Source organism: Fringilla coelebs (genome assembly GCF_963513975.1).
Source record: "Fringilla coelebs genome assembly, chromosome: 4".
NCBI lineage: Eukaryota > Metazoa > Chordata > Aves > Passeriformes > Fringillidae > Fringilla > Fringilla coelebs.
Window position 1 is genome coordinate 50,091,638 of NC_140032.1, and position 19,682 is coordinate 50,111,319.

The window sequence follows — 19,682 nt, forward strand, 5'->3', positions numbered from 1 at the left end:
CTTCTGCGTATCTTGAACTGTAATCACAGAGCATTGTCTGTGTTTCTCATTCCCACTGCTAGCTATTGTTTTATTGACAAAACCTCTCTGAAGATTGTGTATCCTGAGATGTCTCTACAGAATACTGATAACTTGAGGTTCCTATGCAGAGAGCATATGGAGTAAAATGAGAATTAAGCAGTATGTGCTTTGCATTGTCAGGATGTGTTATTTGGGATTTATCCAAGTTAGGCTTATGATTGCCATATGTGGACTAGCAACAGATGCACATAAAGGTGCTTTCCAAGGACAGCAAACAATGGCAGATAAAGCCTGTGTTGATCTATGCAGTTTGCGTTGGATCACAGCTACCCTGAGGAGTGGCCAGCCAACATGTGGCATTACAGGTGGCTAAGAGCCTGGCAGTCCAAGAAAATCAAGTAAAGGGAAAAAGGGCAGGAGTGGAAAAACAGCATAAAACTGGCTCAGTAAATTTTGTTGCCATTGAATTAATTGTGACTGTAACAAAATGCAAAGTGGTGTGTTTCTCGCTACCACTTTTGTATTATGACTGTCTCCTCTAACAGTATTGTCCGCAATTGTGAGCTGAATTTTATTTGGATTTCTTTTCGTTTGAATTTGACTACTTTCATATGGAAAGAAGTTGATTTAGCCTAGTAATTTGCTTTGATTTTTTTTTTTTGTTGATTTATTTGATTCTGTTTACTTTGTTTTTAAGGAAAGACGCAGTATCTTATGAAGAGAGACTTAAAACTTCATCTTTTTTGGATTTTTAAAAAAGTAAATACAAGTAATAACAAAGGCAACATCCTTTCTGCAGTGGCTAGTTTTTTTCACTCTACTACACCACAGTCCATTAATTAAAAAATTGGCTAATGTTAAAAGAAAAGAGTAGTATGCTTCCATTAGCCAGAATTTATTGTCATCTTATGGTAACTATGTAAGCACAGAGGAAAGGAATTGACAACTTTGTGAAGAAATAGTTTTAGCACTTGTTTTTCCCGTTGAGGCTCATGCTTCTTGACTTGTGTAGGGACAAGGCCTTGATTTTTTTCAGAGATTTTGTATTGTTGGATTATCCTGTTTATATTGCTTCTTATTCTTAGCCAGAAAGGTAGCTTGGATTTCTTTTCTATAACAAATGTAATGAAACAAAAGTAGTGGAAAAACTTTTGCACAAGTTGATGTAAGTGTTAATGGTAGGTAAGTGTTCATTTCATCTTGGTGTATATAGTCTCTTCACTGAGATGGTACCAGAAAAAGGGACAGGCCAGCTGCTCCTCTTTGATAGCAGTGCTGGCTCTGAATTGTGTTGCCTTCTTCCTTACACCTCTTTTTTGCTTGTTTAATGAATGTCAGTAAGGCTAGTACTATATGATGTAGGAGGAAAGTGGTGAATGTGATTTTTTTTTCATCCCTATCAGGCAATAGCCTTCTGTAGTAGGAAGGCAAAGAATATACTTAGCAAATGTTATTCATGCTGTTGGATTATTGTTTGTATTTTAGAATTGGGTTGTAGTTGGATGTTGTATTGCACTAAATAGTTTTAGTTGTTGTTTTGCACTAGGTGATGGGAAATCTTACTGAGCATGTTAGGTAACATGGATGGTTTTTACCCCCTCCCCCATCACATGGTCACATGGGTCTCTCCCTCACCCCCTTCCCCCTCCCCCCCCCCCCCCCCCCCCCCCCTGTTATACATACCTGGTGGTCTGTCCCATGGGTACCTGTCCCCGCCCCCATCCCCTTGGGTATAAAACTCCACTGCAAGGGTGCCACGCCCTCTTTTCTACCTGGGTGGTTGCTGTCACCAGAAGTGTCCTGTCCCAAGCCAATAAACAGGATACTCGTCCCCACGTGGAGAAGAGCGCTTCTCGTCTTTTACTTTCGTCTGTGCAAGTCCGTGTGGGCTAGAGTCTGAGCTAGCCAGATTTGGACTCCTATAAAGCCCAGAAACCCATGGATTACTGCAGTCAGATTTTTCTTTAGGTTTTGGCCTTTTCTAAGGCTCCTTGATATGTGCATTGGTGAAATTCACATGTATATTTTATTTACTCTGTCCTTTTCTGCAGAAATAAAAGCTTTGAGTACTGTCTATATTTACTGCTTGCTCAGGTTTTGCTTGGGAAATTATGAAAGTGGTTGCAGACTACATGAAGTAATGTGTTTGAGATATTGGTTACATGACAACTGATGTGTTTTGTGTGGTCCAAAATGAGTATGTGTGTGTGTATATATAAAATTGCAGGTCTAAAGCCACAGTTGTGAACAGTCATCATTATCAATATTACTTTAAACTTCTGGAAGTGAGGTTTTGATAGCATCCTCTTGCTGTTTGGGGACTATTTTAAAGAAACAAAGGGGTATGAACAGGAATATGCAAAAGGATGAACTGTGTAGTTTTGCAAATAAGGAGCTGAAGATCTAGAGATCTCTGTTGCTGCTTCTCAAGCCACAGCATCGTGCAGGAGTTAGAGGAAGCAATAGTCCAAAGCATTCAGCCTGAGTTCAGGCTTCTGTGAGGAAACACAGCAGTGTGCTTTTCATTTACCTACAGCACTGGGGAGGGGAATGAAGAAATAGTGAAACTTCAGCATTTTTTTTTCTGTTGAAAAGCCTTAGGAAACTGTAATTGTTCCTGTGCAAACTCACTGGAATAGGGTAAACTTAGTACTTGTTTCTTGATACGACCCATCTGTTCAACATCAGCCAAACTCTGCCTAAAATGTGTTCAAAAAGTTTAAATAGTTCCTCAGGATTACTGGTGTCGCAACCCAAGCTTTGCTTCTAAGGCAGAAATGGCATTACAAGCAGACTGTGCTGACTGTCATATCTAAAGCACAGCATATGTGGTCTAACATATGATAGGTCTGTTCTAAGTTAATGTAAACCATGTCCCAAGACAAGTTCTTAAATTGTCTTTCATCCAACTAAGAGACTTTGATATTTTCAAATTCTTCCTGCTAGCTAATTAGTCAGTAGCCATACTTTATTTCTAGAATGAGGTTTTGGCACTGTAGATGACTGAAGTTGAATTGGCCAGATGATTTAGTTTGTCAGAATTTGTTGAAAAACTTTGTTGCAAGATACTGCAACCTAGGAGCTCACTTGTAATTTCTGACAATTGATGTAAATACTGAGAATAAATGCGAAATTCGAGGTAGTTTTATTACTTTTAACGTTTTTTCTATATAACATCTAACTGTGTGTTTACATAGATGATGTATATAATACATAAAATGTGTCTCAGCATGGGTAATAAGAGTGAATTAAGTTTTGTTCAAATATTTGTTCTGAGTTTCTGGCAGACTACTTCTTATAGCTACATTAGCAGAAAATGCCTTGTGGGTTTCTCACAGAGAATTCTTCAAGAACATTTTGTTAGTCACTCACATATTGATTCAGAAATATTCCACATAATTGCACTTTTTATCTCTTTTGGGATACAAAGATTTTTCTTAATTGTGTTTTCTTGCTGTACTGCAGAACATATATTTTGCTGTAGCCTTCTTCCTTTTTAGGAAGAAAAATGCTGGCAGAATTTGTACAACAGAAAGCTGAACATACTTTTTATGCCTTGGCATTGTCTCTTTCTCAGGGAGTGCTGTCCAACATATCCTCCATCACTGACCTGGGAGGCTTTGATCCTGTTTGGCTCTTCCTAGTGGTAGGAGGAGTTATGTTCATTTTGGGATTCGCAGGATGCATTGGAGCTTTACGAGAAAACACTTTTCTTCTCAAATTTGTAAGTAGCTTTTAGAACTTACATTGACATTCCTCATTTATGTAGCATGCCATGTTTTCTATTCTGTTTAACTGTGTTGAGCTTTTAAAATATATTTTGGAGAGGAAGGTGTTATCCAGTGTCAGAATACCAGGAAAGCACTTAGCTTTTAACATGTTACAGCTCTTCAGTCTCTGGAGCTTACTGGCTGTGGTTTTTTTTAAGCTCAAAACTATTGGTGGTAAAAATCATAACATGGAAGTACTGATTTTCATATGGATGTAGCCTAACATTTTGTTCCCCTGTCACAAAAAAAGAGAAATTTCTTATGAGAATCTGTGTTGAACTTGGAGTCCATAACTGCTGCCTATGAAATATGAGGAATGTAGGTGCAGCAGTGAATGTGACCCATGTGACTTGTGCTGTGCAAGGGCCAATCATGGTACAGAGGAGATAGGACTGTTACAATATCCTCAGTCTGGCTGATACCCTGAGTCTCTGCCCTTCAGCTTACTGCAGGAGGTTTCATTGCTTTCAGTGCTGGGGCCTGAGAAGGAGAAGGGGAGGAGCATGGGTCCAGGATGCAGAAAGAAAATGGAAGTTTTCTTGAATTCTGGGCTGGATTGTTGTAGGGAAGGAGCTGCTGGTATACAAATGAACCTCAGTATGCAGAACTTTTTCAACTAGGTAGCTGGGTTCTGTATTTTGAAAGATTTTCTTCTGTGACTTTTGAAAATGAGGTAGAAGTATCATGTTCACTTTTAGATAGAATCTTCTTTATTATGAATGTTCAATTTTTCCTCCACTACTCCCCTTTCCAGAGGTGGGCACTGCCCGTGGACACAGTTGTGTCTTCATAACGATTGACTGTGAATATATACATGAAAAAGCTTCCAGTGAAATAAGTAGCTCCAAGTGATACATTTGGCTCCCACAGACTTGTTGTATAAGGGGAGGAGGCAATTGAGAGTCACAGTTCTCAAGGCATTTATAAAGCAGCTTGTAACACTTTTTTTTCCTTCTTCCTTGCTTCTTTTAGCTTGCCTAAAATGAACCCATCTGCTGTACCAGAAATAGCTTCCCATACAGCAGCTGCAGGAGAAATTAAAAATGTATCTGAACACACACAGAGAGCATATTAAAGTGAAACTCAAAGGCACAGTTGCAAAGGGGATGGACTTCCAGTATACCAGGACCCCTGTGTGGTTTAAAACAGTGTAGACTCAGTGGAAATGCTTAGGAAAAGTGGCAGATCATTAGTAATGCCTTTGGCATCCATTGCATCTGCATTAATCATAGCAGCCTCATTTAGTTTTAATGTGGATGTGAGTAATTTCATAGACATTCCGCTCCGACTTAGTCATTAATTAATTTCTGCTGTTACCAATTTCTGCTTTGTCTGCTTAGGCAAAGCTTTGCCAGTGAAAGGATCTAAAGCAAAAGTCACGTAGAAAGCATTTTACTGGAATATTGTACATTGGTTGTTTATGCCTTCTAAAATGTAAATGCCTATGTTGAAATTTAAGACTGGTTTTGAAGGGCCCTACATGTGGTGGTGACTAGCTGTGTCTTGAAATTTACAGTGAATTCTCTTGGATCTCTTTGAGAATCTCAGTGAAATGTCCAAGGTTTGGCCATTTGTTAGTATTTTTGTTATTTATTGGAATAGAATTAAGATTTCTGTTCTGCAGCTCCAATAAAAATGGTGTGTTTTTAATTTAAAATCTCCTATGTGCCAAAATGGCTTGAACTTGCACTGAAACAGATAAAGCCTTATCACTAGATATAATTGTGGGCTTTGAGAAAGTTTTGGTTATAAAGGAAAATAATTTTAGCCTTTTTTTATTTTCTTCATAGTTCTCTGTATTTCTTGGAATTATTTTCTTCTTGGAGCTCACTGCTGGTGTTCTAGCATTTGTTTTCAAAGACTGGATAAAGGACCAGCTGTATTTCTTTATAAACAACAACATCAGAGCATACCGAGATGACATTGATTTACAAAACCTCATAGACTTCACACAGGAATATGTAAGTTGGACTGTTTATTTTTTTTGTAAAGCTTAATTTTAAGAAATACCTGCTCTTATTTTTTGCTTTCCATCTGTTCTGTTTCCTCAAGGAGCAGCAGAAATATTCTAGCATATAATGCCTTTGAATATATTTATATTTGTTTTTACAGAACTGCAAACATACAGCGCATATGTGAAGTGGCATAAAACAAGATGGAGAGTTGGGGTGATTTTTCTTGAAGACTTGGACATAGTGTGTCAAAGTTAAAACATTTTATTATAGAAGCTATCACATCTGTTTAAGAAATTATTCATTTTCTAAGCTCCATTTGGTCCTAAGATGAATGTTGGTGTAGTTTTATAGCAACACTACAGAGTGGCAGTGGTATTTAGTTGGTCCAAATGAAACTACAATTTTATTTCTTCTGAATTAGATTTAATAGAATTAGCCTAATGAAGTGGACCACTTGTAGAGTTCTTGTAGGACACCTTTAAGTGATGCCACATCTACACTTGGGAGAAAAGGGTGAAACCCGTGGTGCACCTGTTTGTGCAGGTTAAGCTCTGTAATTTGTCAGTGTGTGTAAAGAATTCTTGCACTGACTTTTGCACACAAGGTCTGCCAGTACCTTCCTCTCCAGTACTCAGTTCTGGCTGGCGTTGATGAAGTCCTCTTTGAATCTGGCACTGTATGGCTAACATGGCTGAGTGTTGATTGAATTAATGTTTACTAATTTTTGTACATTCTGCAATTAAAATAGTTTCAATGCTTTATTTGCTTCTCTACACCTGGGGGAAAAATGGTAAGAGGATGTGGATTCTTGCACTGTTTTGAATCTTTTGCAAGAAGGTCAGAGGTCAGCACAAACTGAAAGTAGTGGTCCACTTGTATGCAGTCAAAGGCTGCAGTCCAAATTTGCAGTGACTTTCTAAGGCTTTCTCTCCTAACTGCATTAGCACTCAGCAAGTAAGCCAGGGGCAGCACGAGTTGTGAGAGTGAGTTACTTCTTCAACCAATAGAGATGGTGCATAAAGACAACATGTCAGGTATTACAAAGGGAACTGCTGCATCTAGAAGGAGAGAATGGCTATTCCAATGCTTTTAAAAATGTGGTTGTGTTTTGTTTTGGTTTTTTTTTTCCTTTTGATTGACATAGATGGGTGCATTGGTCTAGCTCCTTATTTGCTGTATGCCATCAGTGTTTCACTGGTCTCCAGTCCATTCTTTCTATCTTCAGCAAAACATCAGTTCCTCGTGTGTTCAACATGTTTTGCCAGACTAAGCCTGCCTTTGGCAGATTTACTCTCTGAAGGATTCACTAAAGGTGTTTATTGTGCAATGTGTGATGCTCAGGAACAGTGTGTTCGCACTGTCTGATGTACAGCCAGGCAAAGTTCCCCCAAACTATCAGAAGGAGTAGCTGTACCAGTGTAGCCCTTGAGCTTGTTTTTTTGGAAATCCAGGGCTCATTAGATTGGACAGAATATTGTGCTCTTGGCTCTGATGTCCCTTGGGCCTGAGCTTGTAGGCCTGAACAACTCTGTGGTATTGTGTAGCTTATCAGCTCACCCACGGGTTTCTCTCCAGAGAGCAGCCGGGTGTGAACGTAAATTTAATCACATGATAACTTTGGAGCAACTTACCCATTTAGAGTGATATTTAAAAAAAATTACAAAAATCCCCAACCAAACAAAAAAAAGACAGTTTCAATGAAAGCAGTGGGAGTCTCAGATTTTGTTTTGAAAGCTAGAGGGGAAACTGACAGCAGCCATGCAAGTTACTAATGCTGAGATTTTCATTCTGAAATTTAAGAAGCTCTTCTTTTTTTATTCTAGTGGCAGTGCTGTGGGGCTTTTGGAGCTGATGACTGGAACCTTAATATTTACTTCAATTGTACAGATTCCAACGCGAGCCGAGAGCGCTGTGGTGTGCCATTCTCTTGCTGTACTAAAGACCCTGCTGTAAGTGACGGTCTAGGGGGTAGGATGGGTGTGCTGTTCCGATTGTAAATAACGCTTCAAGATTTTCCTTTTTTATTTCGGAATTTTAGCCTAATTATTAACTTCTCACCAACTTGTATTTTTTGTTCTTGCAGCTCAGCTTAATCACTAACTTTTCTGCAGTCAGCAAAACTCATAACTTAGGTCTTCATTGTTTAGAAGGAGAGAACCATGAGCTTGGCTGAACATACATGTACATGTAGCAAGTACGAAAAGGAGAAGCACTTAATGAGTTGAAGGATGTGAGCTTTCAATTGAAATGCATCAGAACAGTAACCCTTAAGATCAGACACTTTAAAGGAGGTATTATTCATTATTTAATGCAGTGTCCCGAGGCTGCAGCCAATTTGACCCAGTTTGTGCCAGGTATGGTCGTGAATGGCAGTCTGTGCCCTGAGGAACTGACATGTTTGCACTGCAATCTTCAGTTGGCTATGAGTATCTTTATATACTCTTTTTTTAACTCCAAAATTACTGCCTGTCCTACAGTCACCTGAAATCAGACTTGAAAGGTCAGAAATTGTTTGTGGGAGCAGCTTTTAGATAAATTTTCATGTCTTCTAAAATATTTATAGTTCTGGATCATCAGGTGGAAAATGTTGGAGCCATGCGTTGCTAATATGGATATGATAAAGAAGAGTAAAGTGTGAATCAGCTCACCAACAGCAAAAGGCTTGGAATAGGGATGGGTGTGTGCATGGAAACTGTCACAAGCCTAGCACTGTATACATTTGACTTTATATAGCTTGAAAGAAGCTGGCTTTGAGTGCTTGTATTATCTAGCAATTCAGCTGTGGCTTTGTCTTCACCTGGAATGACTTATACTTCCTTGAATGTATTAGTCTAGCACAGACTGAAGTTAGGCAAGTTGCCAAAACGCACCTCAGATGTTTCCTGCTTTGCTAATAATGCAATGCAGTTGCTGCTCCTGGCATCCAGTTGCTGCTGCTCTCCCCCTCTCCCGATAAGGCACTGCCACTTTTGCAAGCTGATTCTGGTTCCTCTGCAGTCAATGTGACTTCACAGTAGCTTGAATTTTTCTCACAAACATAGCTGAAAATGTTTTAATGGAATATTAAAACAAAATGTAGGTTAAGCTCAAACGTTACCTTATGCTTAGGATTCCCTCTGCTGTTTGCCGATCTGCCCACCTACCCGCACAGAGGTCATCACAACCCAGTTTTAAAAATATAGTTGTTATAAAACCAAACCAGTGACAGCAGTACAAGGTAATCCTATAAATACATAATCCATCCTAAAGTTCTCTCTTTCTCTCAGTTGTGTAAATGGCTATGCAGTTTGTTAGGGTGTGATGCAGCAAGCAGAAATTTAAAGATGAATCTCATTCACTGTAAGGAAACAACCTAAATGGCCTTTAAATACTGAAAATGTTAGAAGTCATGCATACAAGTAAAATAATTGTAACCAAGCTGTGATTGGTTCAGTTGTAGTGATAAACACAGGTTTATTCTCTGGGAAAGCAGATCTGTCCCTTTTAGAATTAGGTTTCAGTGTTGGACTGATGCAAACAGTTATGTGGATGCCTCATATTTTTAGTTTGACTGATGCCTTGTAGTTTAGCTTGAATCAGGAAGCGATAAGTTTAAGGCAGGCTAAAATAAGCTTCTTGAAACAAATTTTGACTACCATAGTTTATTTTGATGTAGTTAAGGAGGTTGAAGTGTTCCAAATTCTTGTACAGGCAAGTCTAGAAAACTTATTTCCATTGCATTTTTCATACCTTCCTTTGGTTAACAAATTCCAAGGTTAAAGGCAGAAGACATTAACCATGAAGCAAGTAGGCATTTAGTACAAGGAAGAAAACTTAAAATCCCTCTGTCAGAATCTTAGGTGCTTATACATCCTTGTAATCTGTGGCACTTTGGTCCTGAAACAGAAGCTTTCATCTTGTTAGGAGATGCTTGAATTTTGAAGATCCATTAATGGAATCCAGTTTTGGCAGCTGACAGAATGCAACCTGTTGGACATCCTGCAAAGTGAGGAAACAGAGGAGCTTTCCATGCTGATAGGAGATACTTTTTTCCATATGCCTGCTTTTCAAAATCCATCCAAAGACACTGCTTGTCTTTCTCACTTCCCACAATTTGATTAAATTGTGGTGCTTGGTACACCTAGCTAAGATTGGCTGATTTTCTCACTTTGTTGAGCACTCCTCCTTCTACTCACTGTCATTATATGATAAGTCAGTAGCTTAATATTTTGCTGCCATTGTGGCTGATGCCAAAAGTTTCATGCTTCATTTTATTACCATGAAATAACTGTATACAAAGTAAAAATACAGCTTCAGCTGCCAATGGGAAGCATTTGTTCACTAGGGAAAGTCTGCCAGAGCCTATTTTATTACCTGAGCTTTGGGAGTATGAAAGGAAAGGGAGTAGGAAAAATTCCTCCTTTCTCATTGGTATCAACCTCCTATAAGAAAGAACAAGCAGTAAGAACACATTATTCCATCTGTTATTTTTTCTTTTGGGTTTTTGGTAAGGAACTGTACATATTTCTAGAGACCTTCTCGGAAAGAACTTGCAGCTTCTGCAACAGAACTGCCCCATGTCACCTCTTCATTCTGCACAGACTGAACCCTAAAAATGGCAGCAGTACTCTTGGCATATTTTTTAGTACAGACAAAACCTTTTCAGATGAAGGTTCTTTCACTTACCATAGATGTTCCATAGTCCTTTTACTTCACTAAATGCTTGTATCTGGAACATGGAGTTCATCCAGGTGAGGGCTGGTTTTCCCAGCTTGCTGACTTGAGAGATAAATTTTTTTGACTGTATGCTCTTGTTTGCTGCAAATAATTAATAGTGCAAAGTGAAGGAGGAAGGTTTTTTTATTAAAGCAATATGCTAACCAAAGTTTGGGTGATTGTCTTATTATGTACAGCACCAACTCCAAGGAGTTGGGAGAAGGTGTTTGGGAGACATTTTACTGATTGCCTCTCTTCTCTCTCTCTTTCTCTAGGAAGATGTTATTAATACTCAATGTGGCTACGATGCAAGGCAAAAACCAGTAAGATTTTTTTTTTCTTCTTAATGTGGTATGTTAAGGATCTGAATCCCTATTGCAAGAGGAGATTGTTCTGCTGATGGTGTAGTTGAATGTAATTATCTCTGTTTTCTTCCCTCTTCTCCTTGGCAGGAAGTTGATCAGCAGATTGTTATCTACACTAAAGGTTGTGTCCCTCAGTTTGAGAAATGGTTGCAGGACAACCTTACCATAGTTGCTGGTATATTCATTGGGATAGCATTACTGCAGGTAAACATCATGTTCCCTGGAATGAGTTGCACAGAGGAATAATAGATAAAGTGAATATATGAGGGGGGGGGAAGCTGTGTATGAGAATGGGTAATGCAGTGCTAGTTGCCTGTTCGTGGGTTTTAGCAGTGGGAACTTAATCTATGAGGCTTTCTTTGTGTTAAGGAATATTTAATTTTTATCTACAGGGATGTATTTTTTTTCTTTTCAACTCTCAGCAGGTTGAAACTAACACTCTGTTAGATAAACCTTATGTAGAGACTTTCAAGCCTGTACAGACCTACTGTTTCCAGTGGTGCTTAAATGAGCAGCAGAGAGGCTTTAGGGTTGCTTTGAAACAAGACTAGAACTGTTAATTAACTAGAAACTGGTGCCACCATAAAAATACTGGGGTTACAGGAGTTCTGCAATATTCTTTCTTCTTCCAACACTTACTGTTAATTTAATTTCTACCTGTGTTGTTTGTTTCTTATCTAAATTCTGTATAACCTAAGGAGTTTGCCTGTGTGAAAAGTTGTCTAATGCTCCAAATGAATAAACTGTTGTCTCTTACAGATATTTGGGATATGCTTAGCCCAGAATTTGGTTAGTGACATTGAGGCTGTCAGAGCCAGCTGGTAAAACTGCTGAAGTAACCACAACGAGACACTGGACAACCGAAACCCTCTGAAACCTCCAGTGTGTCACTCCGACACCAAGCTGTATGGACATGGGTGACAGGGAAGCCTTCTCTCCCAAGTAGTCTCAAGTTTAAGTTCCTGAAATTGCAGTGAACTTGTGTTTCTTTGGGGTGGGGGAGAGAAGAGTGGGCTATTGAAAATCTGCTGCTCACTGACAATTTTTTTTTTTTCTTTAAACCACCACTTTGAAAGCTGTTGAGCCGTGAATCTCTACTGTATTCTTGATTTTGAGTAACAAGTGGACACTTTTTAAAATTGGTGTATTCAGTGAGACAGAGTTGCATTGTTGTAGTCTGTGGATATGCTGTTTATTCTTCATGTAACGAGCTCTCTGATAGCTGCCAAATATTCCTGAGATGGTCTATCTCCTCACCACTCTGTAAAGGAACAATCTTCTTGTTTTCACAGCTAAACATAGCTACAGGCCTAAACCCATGAAGCAGGAAGCAACTTTCTATGCATCTATTGTACAGTAAAAAAATTTGTTTTTAAAACAAGGGAAATTATTTTTATGCAAGCTTCCAACTATCTCCCTTTAGTACTTTGAGGTTGGAATCAGCAGAAGGGAGAATCGCTTAATTTTGTCAAGATCTTTCTTCCTTCTCCACTCTTGTATGAAGGGAAAGGAGTTTTATATTTGACGAACAAGGGTTGCTGCCATACCTTTGGATATCAGTCTTTTAAGGCAAGGATGGGATATAACTGTATAAATGGATAAAAGCAGTGTGGATGTTCAGTCCAAATGAAGAATAATATTCAAATAATGGATTATATATTAACTTTAAAAAAAAAATCAAAACTTATGTATCTGATATGGCAAAATCTTTTGTTTCTCTGAAATTTAGTGTAACCAAATGTATTTAGGGATCTCACTGATATTAATACTTTGACATACTCATGCGAAGCTTGTTTCTTTGGTCTGTTCCTAGCTGGGGCTTTGGTCTTTCTTTTTATCTTTTCTTTAGTTCTTTTTACTTGCATGAGCTGTGGAATAAGAATCTGTGACACTCCAGTGCTTTAAATATGTGCATATGTTTTAATACAGTCTAATCCAAACTTATTTATTGATAAATGCATGTGATTATGGAAAGATCATTTCCCATTCTCTTGGAAGTTGGAGAGAACAGTTTTTGTCAGAGTAAATGCTTACCTCCAGTGAACAAATCCATGCTATGGAGATGTCTCCTCTTCTTGCTCTAAAGGCAACAAAGAGCTTTCTTGAAGCAACAGAATAAAAATCTTAAAATAGAAGCATTTATTAAGATCAGCTAAGGCAGACCCTTTTGAATTGGACACAAGAAACCAGAATGTGGGAAAAAGCACAAATAGTGGAGAAGACTTAAATCAGCTTCCATCCAGCTTAGCGTTTTTGATTTGTTCTTCTTCACTAATAATAGTGAACTTAAAGACCTGACCATGGCTTGGGTAGTTTATTGTGCTTTGTATGAATTTAGCATATTTTATGACCCATCTCAGTATCTCCATACCAGTCCTGAAAGCTGTGGTCCTGCTTTGGTCAGACAGTGGCAAAGGGTGTGTAGCACCTCCTTGTAAGGACATAACCTCTTTCTGAGTTGAGTTTCCTAAACCAGGACGTATATGGACTAGGAGAGAGGAACACATTGCTTTCAAAGCTTCCCTGTTCTGGGGGATAGATAGAAGGCTGATCTGGTGACTTGTTAAGGACCTTTTTGATCCTGTGATGCTTAAACAAATGAATATACGTACCCTTGCACATTTTGCCTTTCTTTGCTTTAGTTGGCCATGGTTTTTCTCCCCTCTGAAGGCTGGTGATGGGCACGCTGGTGCTTCACAGATGCCTCAGACAGACCCGTTGTCCTCCCATCTTTGAGCATTACCTCATCCTCTTCTGGTTAACTCCCACTGACTGGCTCTGAATCAGGCAGCCTCCATATCCCTTGGTATCTGCTGTTAAAGGCCAGCCATGACTCAGAGTATTTTTAAAAGCCTTTCAAAACAATTATAATTCATTGTCCTTAATAAAGTTGGTTCCACCTCAGCACAGCGTTATGTTTTTCTTAGCCACTCCTTGATTTGAGGAGTTACTGGTTGTTTTCCCCCAGAGGGGCATACCATTTTGCCTGATAGTGGCAGGACAGAGCATCAGCACCAGTGTTGCTGCACTGAGACAAAATGGTTCAGGGAGGAATCAGGGAAGTGGGGTTGGGGAAGTAACCCCTCCACCAAAGAGCCTTGATTGTGATCCTGGGCTTTGGTTTGGAGGGAAAACAAAAAGCCTAATTGTAGAAACATTCCTTGTTGCCACTGATCTTGAATACTACTGTTGCTGCTCTGAGTTTCTGAAGATGGCTTTGTTCTTCTACTTGAATCTCTGCACTTGTACTGTATTGGCCTTCTGTCTTGTCACGCTGTTCTCAGAGTTCCAGTCTGCTGGCTGTGCAGTTGGCAGTGTCAGACTGATAGGAGGGTAAATGCTCCAAGCTGAGCAATTCTTGTTCTCACAACTTGCACATCCACACACAAATGTGCAACACTTCTGCTGAATCCCAGAATGACTGACTGTTCTTAAAAAAAACCACTAGGTAAATTACTTTTCTAGAGCTTGTCTTTATTGCTGTGGATGTTGATCCTTCTTGCTCTCTTGTTCCCAAGAGATACTTATTTACTCATTTTTGCGTTGTTTGATGGATGTGCACTGAATATTTAGCTGTCTGTTACACATTTAAATCCCACATTTTTTTGTCTACAGATCAGGTAAGATGTCCTAGAAATGTCCTATCAACAGCTAGGCAGCAGCTTAGGTGTCCAGTTGTGAAAGCTTGTGGGAGGCCTTGGAAATCAATGTATTATTGTCAGAGCCTGCCAAATACAAGCAAACTTTTTTCCAAGAAACTTTGAAAAGGTCACATGAACTGCAACGAAAGCACAACTGCTGGCTACGTGGGCTCGGTGTCTAAAGCAATAAGATGTGGTAGGCACTAGGACTCCATGGCAATTTCCTGCCTCCTGTGATGGTGGGGTGCATGTGAGTTCAGAGATCAGCCTAATTATCTTTAATGTGCAGTAGTTTTTCAGAAATTTGTTGTCAGGCTTATGGAGTGGGAAACAGCTCTGTTTGCTGGGTGATTCCTGTGGAGTAGTGGCATTGCTAACAAGGACTCTGGTAGCTCAGCAGCAGCGCTGGCTTTAAAGCTATTTCCATTTATCCCATTGAGCCCTGCCAGAGGGCATCACAGTCCTTGATCCTCTGCTTTCTGAATACCCTCTGTATTCACAGGCCTTTCTGTTGTTTGTGTTTGGGGTTTTTTTTGATTAATAGCCTAATGGACAAATGTTTGATTCATCTCTGTCTATTTTGGTAGCAGTAGGGTCTCTTTGCTTAAAATCCATAATTTTGATTGTGCCCCTTAGAGTTTGAAGCTGTGGGGGTGCTTGCTCAAGTGTACTCTGTCCTGAAAGCCTTCTTCTCTCCCCTTTGAGAGAGATGCTCATTGTAGTTCTGGTGTGTAAATAGTGTTTGGAATGTAAATAGTAGCATGCAGATTAAATGATTCTTGCACATGACTGCTTTTCACCCTGAAAGTGTTTATTATGGAGAGGAAAGGTGTCCACCAGGGGAGTCCCGAGTGGTTGTCTGGGCTGTCCCTTGTGCCGATGAAGCAGCAGGAGCGTCTCAGCTGCCCGTGCTCGGTGTCTGCCCTGTGAGTGGGTGGTTGCCCATGAAGAAGGTGAAGCCCTGGCCAGCCCTTCAGGCCCTGGTTAGTGGCAGGGCCTCCCTTGCCTTTTCCCTTTGCTGCTTGGCATTAAACAGCATTTGGCTGTAAAGTGGAGAGTTGGTGGCAGCACCTCCTACCAGTTGCGGGAGGTTGCCATCACTTGTGGCAGGACTAAATATGGTGCTATAAGAACTGTCCTGGATGTCAATCTGTGTTTTTACTACTTTAGAGATACCCTTGTTAAAATTGGTCTTGGTTAATATGGTTGGTTATGAGAGAAACTATTGTCTGAATTTTTGATTCTGTTTCCCTTCTTGCTGTGTGTGTCTTTTGGGTATGTTGAAATAGCAGTTCTGCAAATACCTATGTATTTGTTTTGGTTTAGGGTAAATTTGGGAGAGAACTTTTTAAGGGTTTTTTTTAGAAAAGCAGATTTCATTGGCTTTTTTAATTGGTTTGGGAGAAAATTTTTTTTGTAGAAAAGTGGAAAAAGATTCTGCTTATTAAACAATAAAGTTAAAATAATATTAAACAACAAAAGTTTTTGTTGCTTTAAAAGAGATGATAAAATTTAGAAAAGGTGGTTTTTTTGGGTTGTAGTTTGGCTTAGTTTTTTATTAGTTTTTTTGGCAGAAGGAGATTAGACCTCAAAAGGCGTCAAGCACTGCTGAATGTTCCAGTTCCTCCCATTTTACTTTTTTCTCTGAATCTTTTCCAGATACATGTAACAAGTGATGAAACTGTCTAAAACAAATGAAATAATACTATCTTGGTCCATTAGCTACCAAATTTTGCCCCTTGATAAAAAGAAATAAAAAATTTGTCTCCCTTAACGTGCAGTATACGAAGAAGTACTATACGAAGTGTGCACGAGGCAGCACTGCTAGCTGTCTTTTGTGTTTTGGCAATATAAGTGTATTAATAAAAAGCTCCATCTGTATGTGCATTCATGTTCACACTGTGTACATAGTAGAGATGGACCTTGAGCTCTGGGAAGACTGGGATGTGGGTTTGTAACTCAGATCCATTTCTGATACATATATTCCAGATTAGTTCCAGCTGAATCTTTCTCTTGTTCATCTGAAGGTGTACAGCAAGGTGTCAATATTTACCCTTTGTGTATCATTCCTTTTTATACGAATGTATTCTCTTGTGTTCCTTTTTTATCAGTTGTAAAATTGATTGTAAAAGCCAACTACACTTACCAATTGAAAGTATTGCTATAACAGAACTGCATGCCCAGTAGAGTTTGACTTGAGCTTTAGTTTTCTGATTTCAGACTGGTTCCCTTCAATCTAGGAGAAAAGCATAGATCAGGTGCATAATGTATTACTTGTCATCTTTAGCATTAGACTGTGGTATTGTATCACATGCTGATCTCAATGGATGTAACTGGAGTCTACTTAGGAGGTTAATGCAACTTCCTGGTAATTCATTTTAAGCTATTGAAAATGGTCTTGGTCATGCTACTTGTGTTCTTGGGTTTTTTGTTTTTTAATAGAGGCATTTTTTAGGAATGTTTTAATACACTTATGATGGACAATACAATAGTTTTAATAGTCGTGCAGTATTCTGTATTTACTTGAAGTAAATCATTTTATATGCAATTTGTTAGATAATTACAATTTTATAAATAAAATTGTGTGAAATATGATGTTGTGAATGTGTATGCACTCTTGATGTAGCACTAAATATAAACAATAGAAAGATACATTCATGGAAAGTTCCTCCAGGAAAAGATCCCTACCTTCTTTCCTCCAAACTAACAGGGGAAATAAATCCCCATCTCTCATATGTGTTGTAGAATACTGTGTTCTGATTGAATCACAAAACATGCTCATGCCTCCAGTGGCTGCCCTTAGGTGAATAATAAGCTAAGACATGAAGAACATGTCCCCACATGAAGAGATCCCTTATTTGCTGTCAGCTGTTGTTGAAGTCTCTGCCTAATGAACATGCTCTGCTTCTTTCCAACAGGTTGCTGATGTTCCTCAGGCTGCAATGGTTGTGCTCTCGCCAGAATTTTTCTGGTCACACTGGTGTGTTCAGAAGTTGATGCTTTGCAAGACTTAGACAAATGAAATTCCCAGCTCCCTTCTCAAAAGTTTAAATAAGTGCAACATGTCCTTAAACAGTAGTGAGAACTGGCTTACATTATTATGCAGGTAAAAATGGCTAATGATGTCTTGTGCTACTTTGGATAGAGGAGGAAGTAGGCTTTTTAAAAAGTATTTCAAAACCTCTAGGTTTTGTACACAAATGGCACTGTGATCAATTTAAAAGCATGTCCAGATTGAAGTCTAATGCCTTTTGCAATATTTCAGGCGTATGACATTTATCTGAGTGTATGGAAATGATTTGGCAAAATAAGCATCTAAATTGGGGACAGATTGACACACAAACACAGGAATAACCAAAAGTTAACAAAAAAGAAGAAAAGCCAAGGGCATTGCCTAATAGATGTGACAAACTTGGATAAGCGTTTTCATGATGGAGAGGGAGACTAGGAGTGGCTACCTGCCCTCTGTCAAACTCTTAACAGACTTGTACACTGATTCTTGAAGTTGAGGCTGGTTACCATTTTAAAACAAATTACCTTTTCCAATGGGTACTCTGGATGTAAGGCCAGTATTGTTGGGGTTTCTGCCTTACCCAGAGTGAAACTTCTCCTTGTAATAAGGGCACTGAAATGTAAAAACACGTGGATGTGCTCACCTTCCCAACAGTGAGATGCTGGGCAAAAGTTTGTACAGATGCTGACAAGCGTGACACTCGAGGGAGGTGCTGCCTGCCATGTGGTATGGCCATAGGGATTGTTCTGATTGTTCTGGCTTGGCTGTGGTGGCACTAAGACAGGGCCCCATGTCTGGCATTGCTGTCATAGAAACAGTCTGAGCAGCAGATGTCAAGGTTTGCTTAGAAGCTAGTAAACATCCAATTGGAATTATTGTCAGCATTTTCACTGCACTTGACTTCAGTCCAGTTAGTAGTGAAATGCATGTGCTACTAACATCCTTACATCCCATTTGTTTTTTAAAGGTGCTCAGAGGATAAATGATTTACCAACTACATAGAAGTAGCCTACAGACTGCAGCATGCCTCAGGACAGCACATCATTTGTGTGGCTAGATAGTCTCATCAATTACCTCCTCCTACTGCGACATACACCTATTTTTGCCCTTATGTGAGCTTTCCTTCATAGGCTCAGCACAGATTTTATCTAGGAATGTAAGTAATTTGATATCCCATCCAGGGAAACTGAAAGTAGGGTATCACCATTGACCTGTGTTTATGCTTGCTGTGACAGTGGTATTCCTGATAAACATCTGGTCATGAGAATAGCGCTAATGCTTAATTACAGCTCCAGTTAGACAACCAAATGGGAATTCTGTCCATGTCACAACCAGTTTGTGTGAGCACTTACAGTTTATACCAATGTCAAAGAGAGTAGTCTCTTTCAAGAACCAGGCAGGTTGTTGATAACTGGCCTTTCAAATGTTATTTTGGGTTCTGTTTAAGTCACTAGAGTTTCTGTGTCTGAGAAAACTTGGGCTTGTGAGGGCCTGTAAGCTGTGATTGTAAACATGCTGCTTATGTTCAGCAGCAGTGCAGAGTTTCTGTGTTATTTGGAGCCTGATGTCATGAGCTCCTGGTCTGCATTGACAGTTCTGCACTCTGTCAGTGGCTTTATTGCACTAGTACTAGCAAATGCCTTTTTGAATGTGTTTAGTTGGTTTTTTTTTTTTTGCTGTTGTGCAGTTTGGTATTGGAGGATTTTTCTGCATGTTTCTAGTCCTGGATAAATGGATGTGGAATCTCTGCAGTTTGAAAACTCCTGTAGCATCTGCTGTGTTTTGGTACAATCTGAGACCATAAGCTGACTATTGAAAGTAAGTTTCTTTTCATACCCAGCTTGTGTAAAAAAATCTCTTTACCCTCATGGCTGGCATCTTTCCATCACAGTATCTGAGGGATAAGCAGTGGTTTCTTGGAGCTGGGGAGTGAATTTGTGAAGGTCAAAAGCAGTGGTTTATAATTACCTGGCATGGGAACTCATAGGTGCTTGGACTTAGAGTTTGCTGCCTCTGCTGGTAAGAAAAGGAACTTGAAACTTCTGAGGCTGGCACTTCAGCATTGGGAGTGCTGAATTCACTTTAAAATGTTACAGATCTTGTGACCTTCATGCATGGTGGGCTTGATCGAGCTAGGCAATGGTATCGCACAATCCAAAAGAACATCTGCTGGCTTGTTGGAAACCGCTATTCCAACTGGCTCCTTGTTTTGCCCAAGTGCT

At 39.4% G+C, this 19,682-nt stretch overlaps 1 protein-coding gene across 1 annotated transcript in view; it reads left to right on the forward strand.

Annotated features, from left to right (window-relative positions):
- TSPAN5 (tetraspanin 5) overlaps positions 1-16,948 on the forward strand; it is an 83,096-nt gene extending 66,148 nt beyond the window's left edge. Inside the window, exons 3-8 of the mRNA XM_084204901.1 lie at positions 3,599-3,745; positions 5,582-5,752; positions 7,570-7,695; positions 10,717-10,764; positions 10,894-11,010; positions 11,566-16,948. Coding sequence (XP_084061027.1) covers positions 3,599-3,745; positions 5,582-5,752; positions 7,570-7,695; positions 10,717-10,764; positions 10,894-11,010; positions 11,566-11,631 — 675 coding nt within the window. The 3' untranslated portion in view covers positions 11,632-16,948. The remainder of the gene's footprint in view (positions 1-3,598; positions 3,746-5,581; positions 5,753-7,569; positions 7,696-10,716; positions 10,765-10,893; positions 11,011-11,565) is intronic.
- Positions 16,949-19,682: the final 2,734 nt, after the last annotated feature.